Source organism: Nicotiana tabacum, chromosome 3 (assembly GCF_000715075.1).
Source record: "Nicotiana tabacum cultivar K326 chromosome 3, ASM71507v2, whole genome shotgun sequence".
NCBI classification, from domain to species: domain Eukaryota; kingdom Viridiplantae; phylum Streptophyta; class Magnoliopsida; order Solanales; family Solanaceae; genus Nicotiana; species Nicotiana tabacum.
The window spans coordinates 177196847-177212651 of NC_134082.1; the positions used below are offsets into that span (position 1 = coordinate 177196847).

General features: G+C 34.8%; 1 protein-coding gene across 1 annotated transcript; it reads right to left on the minus strand.

The window, feature by feature from the left end:
* Positions 1-4596: 4596 nt before the first annotated feature.
* LOC107790596 (protein IQ-DOMAIN 9) lies at positions 4597-14724 on the minus strand. Its single transcript, XM_016612545.2, has 6 exons — positions 14311-14724; positions 13073-13178; positions 12494-12661; positions 10981-11208; positions 5312-5425; positions 4597-5224 (listed from the first exon to the last, which is right to left on the minus strand). The coding sequence occupies exons 2-6, from the start codon at positions 13145-13147 to the stop codon at positions 4883-4885; spliced, it is 927 nt and encodes a 308-aa protein (XP_016468031.1). The 5' UTR covers positions 13148-13178; positions 14311-14724; the 3' UTR covers positions 4597-4882.
* Positions 14725-15805: the final 1081 nt, after the last annotated feature.

Consider the following 15805-nt stretch of genomic DNA (forward strand, 5'->3'; position numbering starts at 1 on the left):
GCTTCTTCTTCTTCTTGAAGAAGAAGATTCAACAGTGGTCGTCGGTTATGGTGGAGGTGACGGGGAGTTGGTCGAGATGGGGTGGTTGGACGACGACGGCAGTGACGGGTTGACGATGGTGGAAGGCCATGAGGAGTTGGGCTCCCTTTTTTTTTGTAGGGTTTTTCTTCTTCTTCTTTATGAAGAAGAAGATGATGAACAACACTCTTTTTTAAAAATCCCAAGTCCTGAAAGTCTGTCCGTGTTTTGTAATGCTTTGCCCATGAAAATGAGCCCCACGCGTGGTGGGGTTCGAGGCATATGTCCCCCACGCGTGGTGGGGTTCCCCACGTGTCCTGGACACGGTTTATTATGGGCTAGGTCCGAAAATTAGGCCTAAAACCGGGTAGTTTAAACCCGAATATTATTCTTTTGCCCGGACCCGAGAAATAGGAACACGTTGCTTAACTAGTCCTATGTAAGCAAAATAACTACCAAAAATAAGACTAGTATTTAAACAAAACTATATCTTTTTAAATATTTTTCAAGGTTTAAAATAGCTACAAAATATTAATAAAACTATTTTTTTTTTGTAATTTTCGTTTTAAAATATTAAGATAAAATATGAGGTAATATTTTTGTATTTTTTCAAAGTTAAAAATGCCTATAAAACTTTAATAGAATTATTATTTTTGTATTTTTTCGAAATTATATAAGGTACAAAAATAAAGTGCAATTTTTGTATTTTTCAAGTTTATGGGAAATACATAAACTAAAATTTATATATATATTTTTTGAAATTTTCTTTTTGCAACGAAATAAAGTAAAAATAGTTAAAATAGCTATACTAGACCCAATTTCACATATTCATGCTAAAAATGTGAAAATTCTCGGGGAGGGTCAAAAATCACGTGCTTACACTGTACATCCTGTGTTATTTTACTGATGTACTTATTTATAATGTTCTGCCCTATACTGCCAATCTTTATATTTTATTTAACCTCAGTAGGGCCCTAACCTTCCTCGTCACTACCCAACCGAGGTTAGGCTTGGCACTTACTGAGTATCGTTGTGGTGTACTCATGCCCCTTCTGCGCATGTTTTTCATGTGCAGATCCAGGTACTGCTACTCAGGGCTACCATCCTTGAGGGAGGCGACTTCTCTAGAGACTTTGAGGTACATCTGCCGCGTCCGCAGACCGAGAAGTCTCTTTCTATTCTAGCTGTCAAATATTGCCCTTCTGTATTTTTCTTTCTTGTTAGATATTCTGGAGTTAGACTGTTAGATATTCCAAAGGCTTGTGTTTCCGTGAGTTTCCGGGTTTTGGGATAGTGTACTTGGTTTTGAGAATGTTGTGTTGTATATGCCGAGCGACATTATAACTATTGTTACATTCAGTCACTTTTGGTTTTGGTTATTTTCTTCCGCAAGTTTCGTTTATGTTCCGCATTTGTTAGGCTTACCTAGTTATAGAGACTAGATGCTGTCACGACAGTTCACGGAGGGCGAACTGGGGTCGTGACATAACCTTAACATTTAAACCTTCTAAATAATTATAGATAATCGTCAGATATTAATTAAGAAACATTATATGAAAAAAGACTAACATTTTCTCAATTCTCGTAGTGATAATTTTATTTTTGTATTATTCTCATAGGTGTTATTGGAACCTAAAAATAGCCACAAAGTGAAATAATAACTCATATTTATGGCAAAGCATAAAGGTTGACACGATATAAACGATTCTTTGATTACGACGTGACTCTTATACTACGACTTGAACTTTTATTTGGTATGATATTATCTTTCAAAAAATATTTTTATTTTGAAATTTTAATTTCTAAAACTTTATATATATTTCAATAATGATTCTCTTTATAATGATGCAAGTGAAAATATTTTTCTTAATTTAAAATTCACTTTAATCGGCTATCTAAAAATTTAAATGATTCTTTAGCCGGAAAAACTTTATTTCAGTATGACTCCATTTTAAGTTTATCGATATCTCTAGCCACAGATTTTGAATTTTTAATACCCTATATATACAAAAAATTTGTTCTTTGAATCACTAAATGTTAAATTAGTTGATTGTTATTATATAACATTGCATATATTGTCTTAAAATTGGCTAGTAGTTTATTTTTCGACACCTTACTAATTGGCTTAACTTCAATGCAAACTACTCAAATTGCATTCCAATTCAAATTCTAATATCATATTAGTTTGTTAGTAATATTGATTTTTTTAAAAAGACACATAATGTAACTTAAAAAAAATTCTAAGATATCCTTATCTTATAATCTATGTATTTGAGTTGAAAAAAAGTATTTGAAATCGATGAGATTAACTTTCAAATTTTTTATACTCAACAAAGATGAAACATAAGAAGAAATTTGTTGTCATCTTTTATTTCTCGTTTTAGATCTTTCTAACAATTTTTCAATATTTATTTTCTTTTTATCTTATTTTTTATGTCATTATTTCTTTTGTTACAAAAAATTAATTTATTTCACTATAAAAGGATGAGATTTAATAAAAATTGTGTACATATGAACTTTAATTATATTTTTAGTCTTTGGTTGAAATTATTTTATATTTTTCTTTTGGTTTTATCTAATCAGCCTAAATAGGTGCTCACCCGACCACTTAAATTAAAAAAATTGAATGATATGTAATTTATATATAATTCATATATAATATGTGTATAATCGTGTGTTATCGGTATATCATCTATTTATATTAGCTATAAAAAGTAAATAATAAATATGGCCGGATATTATGTAAATATTCCATAAGACTTCGGTTTTTTGAGTTTATCCATGATATAACTTCTATTATAATAATTTTAAAAATCTTTACTAATGTTCAAAAATATCTTATCTTTTTATTATCTTTGAATTAAAAAAAGTAAAGAGTTTTTTCGAAATAATTTGTTTACATTTTTAAAAAAATATTTCACGTCATACCAATTTTTTCTTTATATATAATCTTTGTTACACTTAAAAGTCGCTATAGAAACTATCAATTAGAAACCAATTTCTCTCTTGTTGAGTTTGAAAAAAAAAACTTTCACATAATCTAATGATTCAAAACTAATATTCTTCAACGAAAAAAAATATTATACCCTTGCAATATTGGCTTGACTACAACTAAATGAAGGGGTTTCAGCTTATACCCTTCAATTCCTTGAATGTGCTAAATTAAAATTAATGATAGCAATTGTATAGCCAAAGTTTGTTATTTGTTTGATGTCCATTTATGCAAATTGACTCTTCAAACAAATATTCTTCAAGAAGAAAAAAGAAACAACTTTTTTTAATATTGACTGATTTTGTGATGTTTCTTTCTCCAGCATGTATGTTTACTTTATTATATATGCAAGTAAACTTTTATTTGGTTTTGTAAGCTCTTTTTTGTTATTTAAATAAACATATACATGTACTCTATATATTACATTTATTTTAAAAGAATTTCGTTTTACTCAAATCTAGCTACAGTGTTTCAAAGAACTATACTTATAGGATTTTAAATGTGAAAGAATTTTATAGTTATATGGAGTAGTTTTTTTTTTTTGCTAGAGGCGAAGTAGTATTTAAATAATTAGAAAAAATAACAAAATTTCCTAATATGATTGCATATGATCATTAACCGAATAAAGTATGATAACATGATAAAAAAGATAAATTTTATTTTTAATTTAAATTCGAATTTTAGAACTTTATCTATAATTTCAAAATTAACTTTAAATCAAATTCCATATATATATATTATATTTGTATTTAACTAAAATAGTCAAATATAGAATAAAGTTACCATATACTATTGACATTTATTAGCTTGTCACTTGGCTTAACCATAATGTCAATTATATATGGTAACTTTCTTGATTTAATATATATATAGATATAGATTATCGCTCACTCATGATTAAATGATATGTATTCTCACTTTTAATTTTTAACTGCCAAGCTTAAATTATTTGATTTGATCTAAACATCAAATGCAAGTAAATATCAGTTAAATAACTTTAATTTTTCTATGTTAAAGTAACTGGACTTTAAGCCAATGTTACATTCATATGACGGAGGTAAGTTTTAAATTACAATGACCTTACTTGAATTAAAATTTAACGTTACAGAGAAAAAATCTCAATACCTCAGCTCAGTTCATTCTTCACCATAGAAATGGGTCCTTTTCTTCGCACTTGGGGCAATCTTTTTGCTTTCTCGATTACTATGTGACTCAGAAAATAAAAGGAGACAAGTGGAAAATAATTCACTTATTTAAGCATGCGTTTTTGTCAAAGCAAGATTATACCTGTAACTGAAGACACTGCCAATCTGAAAAGGAGAATGGGACACACAAAAAGACACAAATATATATTCATTGGAAGAATTCTTGCTGCTATAACCACAAATATGTAAAACAACAAGTCCGGTGTAATCCAACAAGTAGGGTATGAGGAGGGTAGTGTGTACGCAAACCTTACCCCTACCTTAAGACGATAGAGAGTTGTTTCCGATAGGTATGTAATTCTAGAAAAGCTGCTGACTTGCCTTGTGAATGGCAAGGAAGAAAACAATCTATACAAATAAAAAGGCACCCCGCAATAAATAGACATCGGCACAGGATTATTCTGGGCACTCAAAGCTATAATATAAATACTCTTGAATGAGATATGACATCTATACACATTTTAACCTATGATGAATAACTTATCATCTCAAAGAAACATATGATAAGAAGAATTTGGAAAAACAATGGCGAACTCTCAGACAAAGCACTCCACATCCATCAACTCATGCCCGGTGATTAAACTTACACGATAATTTTTCTTCACCCCCATCCTCGGTAAAATGAAAAAACCCAAATGTCTTGGCTTCAAGATCGATCTCATCCTTTTCAGTTTGCTTCTACTACCACCTCTTGTTTGTCGGTGGTTGTCTCCTTAACTTTGCTGCTCACTTTTTGTGCAGCTACTTCATTTGGCTTTTTAGCTTTTACGGTGACTTTCCCATTAGGCAAAGACGATTTAACAGAAATTGGTGTTTTCTTTGTCGGAGTAGTACTACTTTTAGTGGTCTTACTTGCTTTACCATTGACTTTCTTTGGACTTGTGTGAACAGGAACTCGGCTTTCCCATGGTCGAGCAGCAACCCATCGATCCGTCCAGCTCCAGCCCCAATTAGCTTTGCTCATTTCATGATTACCCGATCCAAATACTGGGCTGGAATTGGCCCTCCACTGTAACATAATAATATTTCAGTGGTAGTTCCTGCTCTGAGATCGCAAATCTAAACAAGTTGAAGATTGTTATCCGGTTTAACATACCTGATGTGAAAATGCATAGGCCATAGCACGCTCCCGTTTCGTTGCGGCTTCTTCTCTCTGGTGAATCCTTGCTAGAATAACTTCCATTGTTTCTGGGCCACCACTCCACTCTACCTGTCAGCCATTCACATAGCTAATATAAGTAGGATAATAAATTGCATGTTGGGTCAAGATTAGGAAAAAAAACTAAAGCAAAACGTTCTCAATTAAGATGATATTGTAGTTGTTCCATGTTTTAGAAATTTCACTAGGTGTGAATCAAATACTAAGGAAAATGAGAAAAAGCATAAATGTTAAAATTTCACTTATCTATGCTCTTGCGCCTTTAGATCTCTGATAAACTCATTCAAATATTATAGGACTGCAATTAGCCACACACACCACTTAGACCAATCTGATGAACTCTAGATTCATCTCTAAGCTATGGCGGAGAAAGCTAGAATGAAGAAGAAACAGACGAGAGCGCAAAATGAGCAGTTATGCTCTGTTTCTGTACATTTTATACTAATCTAACTACTTACTACTTAACCACCTAACTCCTTCTAACTACAACTAATCACAATACTAACTTATTACATATAATTAACTATACACAGCTGCCAATAGTACTTGATTCAACACCCCTTCTCTAGCTAATGGTTGAAAGATATCTTTTAACTTTAGCTCGGACATTAAGTAGTCATGCTGCGCCAAGGCTCTTTGTTAGAAGATCAGCCTGCTGTTCTTTAGTAGGCACATGGTGTGTTTTGATCAGGCCTTGCACTAACTTCTCGCGAACAAAATGACAATCAATGTCAATGTGTTTGGTTCTTTCATGAAATATAGGATTGGCTGCTATTTGAATAGTAGCTTTACTATCACAGTTAAGAGTTATAAGTAGCTCAACCTCCACCCCTAACTCTTTGAATAGCCATGTGACCATGTGAGTTCAGTCACTGCTATGATCATGCTCCTGAACTCTGCTTCTGCATAGCTTCTTGCTACAGTTTCTTGGTTCTTTAACTTCCATGAAATCAATGCATCCCCAAACTTCACCAAGTAACCTGTAACTGATCTCCTGGTCTGTAGACATCCTCCCCAATCTGAGTCACAAAAATCTTCCAGTTTACCTGAGAATCTTTGATATACCTTACCATTCATGTTAGTCACATAGGGTCTGTTGCTATTCTTAAGGACCTAATAGTGTCTAATATGATGCATATTACTGACTTCAAATACAACCTTCTATCTGAGATGGGTTGTTATGTTCTTCCCTGATTTGATTTCTTCACTTTTCAGGAGCTCTTCAGTGGACAGGTGAGGGGGATTGGTAGAGAGGAACATGGACTGTATGTGTTCAACTTTACTCCAAAGAAGTCAGTAGCACTACAAGCTCAAAGTCAAAGCTCAGTTTTAGATACCTTGAATGTTCCAAGGCAAATAAACTCTATAAATACAATAAAGGCCCCAAATAAAGTAGTGAGTATAGCTGTGTGGCATAAAAGATTGGGTCATGCACCCCTAGATACTTTGCAGAAACTAAATGGTTCTTATGATTTTCAAGCTGTTGAATATAGTAGTAAAGACAAGCATTGTACAGTATGCCCCTTAGCTAAACAAACAAGATTACCTTTCTCTCTTAGCCCTACATTCTCCAAATCCTGCTTTCATACAATTTATGATGATGTTTGGGGTCCTTATAGAGTCCCTACCTATGATGGAAAGAGGTATTTCTTGACCTTGGTGGATGACTGTTTTAGGTATACATGGCTCTTCCTTTAACCTACTAAAGTTGAAGTTGTTGTTGCTCTTAGGTCTTTCTTTACTATGATTAAGAATGTCCACTCTACATCTGTTAAGTTTTTCAGATCGGATAATGGGTGTGAATTCTTCAATTCCCATATGTCAGAATTGCTACAATCTCTGGGGATTATACATCAAAGCTCATGCATCTATACTCTCCAGCAAAATGGAGTTGCTGAAAGGAGACACCGGTATATTCTAGAAGTTGCTCGAGCACTCAGATTTCAGGCTTCAGTACCATTAAGGTTCTGGGGAGAATGTGTTAGTATTGCTGTATACATCATTAAAAGACTCCCTTCAACTGTCCTTCACAAAAAAACATCTTTTGAGATCTTGTTTGGGCATTCACCTTCTTTACAACACATGAGAGCCTTTGGATGCCTAGGATATGTAACTACAGTTAGAAGACCTGACAAATTTGCTCCCAGAGCATGTCCTGTAGTTTTTCTTGGTTACTTTGCTACACAGAAGGGATATAAAATGTTTGGTATTCACACAAAGGAGTTTCATATTAGCAGGGATGTAGTGTTTAAGGAGGATGTCTTTCCTTTCAGCACTTGAACTCTACTAGTTCCACTTTATTCCCAGTTTTAGATATTTCTACTACTTCATCAAGTAGTCCTGCAGATGCTCAGTTCCCACCTTCTTCTTCTTCTTCTTTTCCTGCCTCTCCTATCTCTCCTTGTTCAATTGACCCTTCTATGCCTCTTTCACCTACTAGTTCCATTTTATTCCCAGTTTTAGATATTTCTACTGCTTCATCAAGTGGTCCCGATATTCCTATCCTAAATCATGATGCCATTAGGGTGAGCAGGCCACCCATATGGATGAAAGACTATATTGTTCCTGGTAAAGGAAGTGCACACTGCTGTTATCCAATATCAGACTGTGTCAGCTATGCCAATGTGTCACCTTCTTTTGGGGCTGCTTTAGCTGCTTATTCAGCCATTGTGGAGCCTAAAACTTACAATGAGGCAGTCAAAGATGCCAAGTAGATCTGCCTCTTGGGAAAGTTCCCATTGGATGTAAGTGGGTGTTCAAGGTCAAATATACCTCCTCAGGTGCAGTGGAAAGGTACAAGGCTAGGCTTGTAGCCAAAGGGTATAGCCAGCAGGAGGGGTTAGACTATACTGAGACCTTTTCTCCTGTAGCCAAGATGGTTACAGTCAGGTCAATTCTTGCCATTGCTGCAGCCAAGCACTGGGCCATCTTTCAAATGGATGTGCACAATGCTTTTCTTCAGGGAAACTTACTTGAAGATGTTTACATGGAGGTTCCTCCAGGGTTTGCTAGCCAGGGGGAAGCACAGTGTCTGCAAACTCCATAAGTCCCTCTATGGGCTTAAACAAGCTCCTAGACAATGAAATAAGAAGTTAACAGATGCTTTACTACAACTTGGATTCACTCAAAGTCACTTTAACTATTCATTGTTCACCAGGAAAGTGGAGTGTGAGTTAATAGTAGTGCTTGTTTATGTGGATGATTTGCTTGTAACTGGGAGCAGCCAAAAGTTGATTCTTCAGAACAGAAATGACTTAAAGTTGAAGTTCAAAATGAAGACTTAGGGTGAACTCAAATTCTTCCTTGGAATAGAGTTTGCTAGATCATCTAAAGGAATTGTGATGAATCAAAGGAAGTATGCCTTGGAACTCATTGCAGAAATGGATCTTAGTGGTGCAAAACCAGCTGGTACACCTTTGGAAGCAAATGTAAAACTCACATCTGAAGAATATAACAGGTTCATTCATGATCAATCTTCTCTTGAAACAGAAGACAAGCTGCTAGCAGATGCTGGAAAATACCAAAGGCTAATAGGCAGATTACTCTATCTTACTATGACTAGAGTTGATATTGCCTATATAGTGCAAATTCTAAGTCAATACATGCACAAACCAAAGCAGTCACACATGAAAGCTGCATTGTGAGTGGTAAGGTATATCAAAGGTTCTCCGGGACGTGGTCTTCTAATGCATTCAGCTGAACTGGAGCTCCACTTGATGTTCCCTTGTTATTGAACAAGGTTGTACCTTCATTAACTTCAGAAACTTGAGAGGATTGGGACAGTGCTCTTCTGCTTTCTTCAGAAATAATCACTGAGTAAGCTTTGTTTATGGAAGGTCTAGGAGACATGTTCAAGATCTGATTGCTTGATTGAGAATATGTCTCATTTAGGCCTATGAGAAACTGTAACAGCCTTTGGTACTCAAAGTACTCAACATATTTCTTCGACTCTACACAGCCACACCCAGGGCAGGGTATAAGAACATCAAACTCTACCCATAGTTCCTTCAATTTTGAAAAATATGGAGACACAGAAGACAATCCTTGGGCCAGAGTTGCAATTTGTTTATGCAGCTATAACACTCTAGAACCATTAACCTTATCAAATGTTTCTTTGAGGTCCATCCATACTTTGTGCGGACTCGAAGCATAGACCATGCCACTTAGCAATTCAGCACTCACAGAGTTCATAATCCACAATAGAACTATAGCATTACATTTTTCCCAAAGTTCATGAAGAACAGGAGGAAATTTCTCTTTTTGGATATCTTCCATCTACAAACCCTAGCTTACTTTTACCTAGCAGACTAACGCGCATAGTACTACTCCACAAAGTGTAATTCTCAAGTCCTGTCAAGCAGAGATGAGAGAACTACCTGGAGTGTCACTTGGTTGCAGAAACAACGGATGATGCTGATCGATCACTGGTGCTACAGCTACAGCTTCGTGAGTCGATCCATTGTCCTCGTCAGTAATCGCCATTGTCAACAAAAATCTAGCTCACACAAATGCCAATTGCTCAAAATCGATCTAACCCTAATTATGGGAATCGAAGCAATTGCTCAAACTCAAATGAGTAACTAACAGAAACAATTTAAGGAAGATGAATCTGGAGACCATGATGAACTCTAGATTCATCTTTGAGCTATGGCGGAGAAAGCTAGAATGAAGAAGAAACAGACGAGAGCGCAAAATGAGCAGTTATGCTCTGTTTCAACTAACTGAACTAACAAATGGAATAGTACTGTACATTTTATATTAATCTAACTACTCAACCACCTAACTCCTTCTAACTACAACTAATCATAATACTAACTTATTACATATAATTAACTATACACAGCTGTCAGTAGTACTTGATTCAACACAATCTCCATCTTATCTTCATATGAGAGTGATTACAAAGTTGTAAAGTTTAACCCCAAATAAGTTTCAGAAACCGGGATAGGTAAGCTTAAAAAGTATCCTACTTTAAACTAATATCCACAATCCAAGAGAGATCCTAAACATCTATAACTTTGAAACTTTTTCATTTTTTAAATAATACATTTTTTTAGCAAAAGACGTTGAAAAGTTTTGTTTGTGTGTTTGTAATTGCGCAATGTATATAGAACACAGTGCGATTAAGAAGGCATCATATGACTTGGAAACTGTCATGAACTCCTATAACATTACAGGAAAGAAAAAAAGAAAGCAGTTTAAGCATGGAGTTTATCACATTGTACTTGCATGAGAAGGTTTTTAGGTTGAATTGTGTTAAAGCAAAAGCATCAGATTATGAGAGATCAGTATCATGAATTATAACTCGTAAGAATGACAATCACGCGAACTGGAGCTTTCATTTTGATACAATGAGTTTGGGATACCTGACTTCTATTAACAGAGTTCCACGCATTCCTTCAACAAACAGTGGTTTATTCTATTTAACAGAATTAATAGATCTTTTATTGAAGGTTAACAGAAATAATAACTGTTGAAATATCAAGGAAAGAAACTCTCTTGACAGCAGAAAGAGAACTAGCAAATACTGATTTGGAGGCTTCAAAGACTGGGGAGAAAGATGGTAAGATAAACAATTAGTGAGCACAAGAGCATCGCTGACTAACCTCTAAATTTTGGAGCTTTGCCTCTAGCTTCAATTGATTCTCCAGCTTCTTCCGCTCAAGACGCCCTTCCGTTACCATACGAACACGGCGATCTATAATCTCAGTTTGCATCCTGTTCCACGAGTGGATATAGTTCAAAGCTGATGAAGCTTGTTTTTTCACCGACGGACGTTGTGTCAGGGACTGTAACCTTGCATTTCCTTTCAATCGACGTAAAGATTTCCTAGCCTGCAAACGGAGAAAACTCTATTCAACCTAAAGAGAAGAGTTGAAGCACCTTCTTTGGATGACTCAGACGATAGCAAGACAATAGCGTCATGTAAGATAAGAGAAAATGACACCAGTAAGAACCAGAAAATATTGGCCTGAGATGAGTTTAAATGGAGTAATATGGTCAATGAGGACTCATATAGTCGACCCCAACTAGTTTGGCACTGAGGCGCAGTAGAAGTAGTAGTAGTGGTAGTTGTAGTCGTAGTTGTTACAAAGGTTTGAAAGATACACTCCCAATCTTATTTGTTACACAATTTATCAGCTGATTAAACAGATCTTTGGTCTAAGAGTGCAACATCTAGCTGAGACACCGTGAAGGGCACAATCTGATAGCCCTTTGTTGAGTGAAAAGAATACAAATCATATACAACAGTCTGTCACGTACCAATGGGAACCTAAGAGGTCTCTCACTGCATGTTTTGAGGTTATAGAGATGCTCATCTGACATCAGTGGTTCAATTTGTACTAAATAAACCAATAAGCCACCCTGGCAGGATCGGGGATATTTTACTAATATTAAAGGATTTCACTAGTTAAAGGAGTGATCAAAGAAGTGCAGTGGCAGTACAGAAAAGATACCCAAACCATTTTGCAGGATATGCCCCCCCCCCCCCCTTTTTTTGAGACTGCAATCCTACTTTATAGCATGATTAAAATGATTTGACAGGAAGTACATTACTTATAATCTTCTGTCACAGTAATAACAGAAGATAGCTTTTTCCCATGCCATGAAATAACATACCAGTAAATATCAGCAACTCCAAAGTCCAAACTAAAGTCATAGTTTTATTTTACCCATCTTCTGTCACAGTAATAGGAAAGACGGCTTTTTCCCATGCCATGAAATAAGACACCAGTCAATTTACCAGCATGTTCCAAGTAAAGTCATAATTTTAAGAATCCTATTCCCTGGTGCCCCAACCCCGCTCAAAGATACAAAAGAAACCATAAAGACGAATTGCATGTGAACTGTAAACAATTAGGATGTTTCAGATATATAAAAAAAGATAAAATGCACATATGCGATTCCTTAATTTGTTAGTGTCCTAAATTTGGGAGTGTATCTCTGACGATCAGGACTGTAGACAAATGAAGGTTTATATCACTCTGTAACTGCATTGCGTCTCAAGAGAAGTTATTAGAAGAAAAAAGTCACTCAAGAAATATTTAATCGCAAGAAGAATACATTAAAAAGCATCTATATGTTATTATAAATAATAATTAAATACTATGCTTTTACCACGTAAGCACGGAATGCTGTCTGAATCTTAATAGCTGCTCTGTCATCAATAGGCATTCCCAGCTCTCTCTGATTCTTGATCAAGACACCATTGGTTATTTTGGATGGCTCTTTCTGGAGGGGATCATCCCCTTTGCATCCATTAGACTTTTTGATTGCTGATGTTCCCTGTCTCAAACTAAAAATATGAATCCAGTTGACCTTACAAAGTACCGGTGATTCTAAAATTGATAATGAAAATATAGAAGGAATGAGTTGTCATGGATATCAATTAATGATACAACTTGTGGCCTGAAGAGTACAAATTTTGTCTGAAGCACCATTCGGGGTCTTTCGTCATCTCATTCGATCCAAAAGAAAAGGTAAAAGGAAAAGAAGGAAAAAGAAGAGAGAAAAGAACAAAGTCTTAACCTAGATAATCAGAGCCAGCAGCCTGCTTGTTCCTAAGATACTAAATACACTGTTTATCAAACACCTTCCCTTTCTTGTCCACAATTGTTATCACATATGTAACTCTAATACTGAGTACAGATATCTAAGGCAATTCATCAGCAAAAAGAGACAAGTGCGGTAGATTACCTTTAATTTTTTAGATTTCCCATCCTTTGATTTTCTCATACCAATTACATTCTTAAGCCAGTCCGCAGAACCCATTGCAGGTGCTTGTTATATATGTCTTACTCTGCTGCAAATCACAACGAACATGGAACTGTATTAGTTGTAAACATATCCAGATTGAAGGTTTATTATTTTACGTAAGCCAGGCTCTTATATTCTCTTAATCAGAGGGTTAAATAGAAAGCAGCTATTTCAAATGGTTGCATTATCCATGAAAATATTCATTCAACTGATCAAGCTGACAACACGAAGTCCTTTTACCCATACAAAAGAAAAAGAGGGGAAGTAAAGAATACTCTAATCGTGGGAAATTTCATGTTGCCTAATATATGTTTAAACTAATTTCAGGCAGCACTAAGAAAATCTAGGTTTGTATTGTATTTATGTTTCCTTTTGAGGACTTGATGATGGTCTTCTGAATATATCCGAGTTACTTTATAGGCAGCACCAATTTCTTATAGCATAAGAGATAGAGAAACAAGAGAATGACACAGGCAGCACCAAATTCTTAGTCGCTTGCCCGTGTAGACTCTGGTGTTTACTTCACATTTCTCATTGGGGGCCGCAGGATGGTGAGAGATTTTGGTTGACTACAACTCTAGAAGGAAAATTGAGATCATTTCTACCTAAAATCAAAGCCATTATATTTGTGAATACATTACTTTTATTTCTCAAGGGTGAACTAGCTAAGGCAAATATATGGACTAAACTCAGCGGAGCGTAGGTTATACTCCATTAATTACCAATTTACCATAGCAAGATATAAGTGGTTCTTACTTAAGGCCACTGATCTTAAAATTCATCAATCCATTTATCAGTAGGGTAAACTCAACAAGTTACTAAAAACATCTTAATTTCAATATGGACTCTCAAACTATAAGCTTCGATTCAATACCAAAAGTTCCTCCTAATAATTTGACTTGACTGGATAGTAATAGATCATCAGCTACAAAATTGTAAAACGCTTAGAGGCAAATACTCACAGAAACAATATGAAGGAACCAATAATCAATTAAGCTGAAACCTTTGATTGTTTTTCCCCATTACCAGACAGATTCTAAATTCTATTTCAAATTTCAAGAAACTGAACAGTACCCAGATACATATTTACACCATAAACAAAGAATAACACATAAAATTGCAAAATTGAAACACACAACACAACAGAGTAAACAAATTGTGTGTAGGACAAAGCATACCAGGAAAAAAAAAACTTCACATGTAGGCTCAGCTATAGCCCTTTCTAGCAAATGGATATCTCCAAAATGCGAAGAAGAAACAGAATAAAAAGAGGAAAATCAATTAATTGCAAGAGTAGTGATGGCAGTGCAAAAAAAAAAGGATGAGTAGAAGAGAAGAAATACTTGAGAAAAAGTGACATAAAAAGAAAAGAAAGAAAGAACAAATGGTTGGTATAATTTGTGATTGTGTGGAATATGGACATTTGTCATGGCCCCATGACACAAAATAACAGAGCATGTTTTCCAAAAGAAGTTGAACTACCAAGGAATCAGATGGATATAAATATTTTTTTTTTTAAAAAACAACAAAAAGAAAAGTACTCCATCTGTTAAAATTTGAAGAAGAACAAAGGGCCTGTTTCTCCTCTATCAAAGGAGGGCTAAACAAAGTCCAATAAAGCATGTCAACAAAATAAATTGCTGCTGGTAGGGACAGCAGAATAACCAGCTGTTAACCATGGTTTGCTTTGGGGTTTGATTAGGATGGTTCTCATCTTTAGCACAAAAAAAATGATATAGGAGAAGTTTATGGCATAGTGTAGTTGGCGTTCCTTTTTTTTATTAATTTTTTTTTTTAAGGAGTAGTTGGCATTCTTTGAAGAGAAAAATACTTCTGCTTCTTTTTATAGACCATCTATCAAGACAAAGGAAAATTTTATTCGCATGCATTTGAGTAAAAGAGTAGGACCTTTATTTATCTTTTTTAATTTCTTCTGGCATATACAGTAACATTACTGTTTGTTTGAACTAAATCTTGAAAGATGTTACCTTTTTATTATTTCTTAAAATCAGTTTTCCTAAATTATTAAATACTGAACTTTTTGCTGTTTTTGAAAGAAAACACTAATTGTAAAATTTGAAGAAACTCCAAAACTTCAACTGACACTTGGATTTGAGAAAATAAGCTTATGTTGTTAATTTTCTTCGATGTCTTCCATCTTTTCATGGCACAAATGATTGAGGATATGATACAGAAATATTATGCCGCATAAGAATTAAGAATTCTCTAGTGAATCTGGTCTAGTGTAATTAACTAGTCTTTTCTTGTCCCTCCTTAAACTACATTTTTTAAGGTCAGGCTGGGAATTTTTTATCAAAAGAAAATACGTAGGACAATATCTTTAGAAAATGTAGGTATGTATATGTCCCTTTGCATGTATTTGACGGTAGCCCCAGTTTTCAAGAATGTCTATAATCTAATAAAAAAACATATTTGCTCGATGATTATATAAAATTTTAAGTAACGATCAGGGACGGATTTAGGGGCGCAAGGCTGTTTACCCGAACCCCTTTCCCGAAAAATTATAACTGTATATATAAAATAAAATCTATTTTTTACCTCTATATATTATGTTTTGAATTCCCTTTACACAGTCCAAACGCATGGCTTAATGGTTGAGGGGGTTTAAAGCAATTATGAGGTCATTGGTTCAATTCCCATTAGCTTACAGTA

Excerpts from the sequence above, each read along its gene's own strand:
- LOC107790596 (XM_016612545.2), bottom strand. The coding sequence starts at position 13,147 with ATGGGTTCTGCGGACTGGCTTAAGAATGTAATTGGTATGAGAAAATCA. Across the intron at positions 12,662-13,072 it reads GGAAATCTAAAAAATTAAAG|GGAACATCAGCAATCAAAAA; the intron begins GTAATCTACCGC and ends AGTTTGAGACAG. Across the intron at positions 5,225-5,311 it reads CCTATGCATTTTCACATCAG|TGGAGGGCCAATTCCAGCCC; the intron begins GTATGTTAAACC and ends ATTATGTTACAG.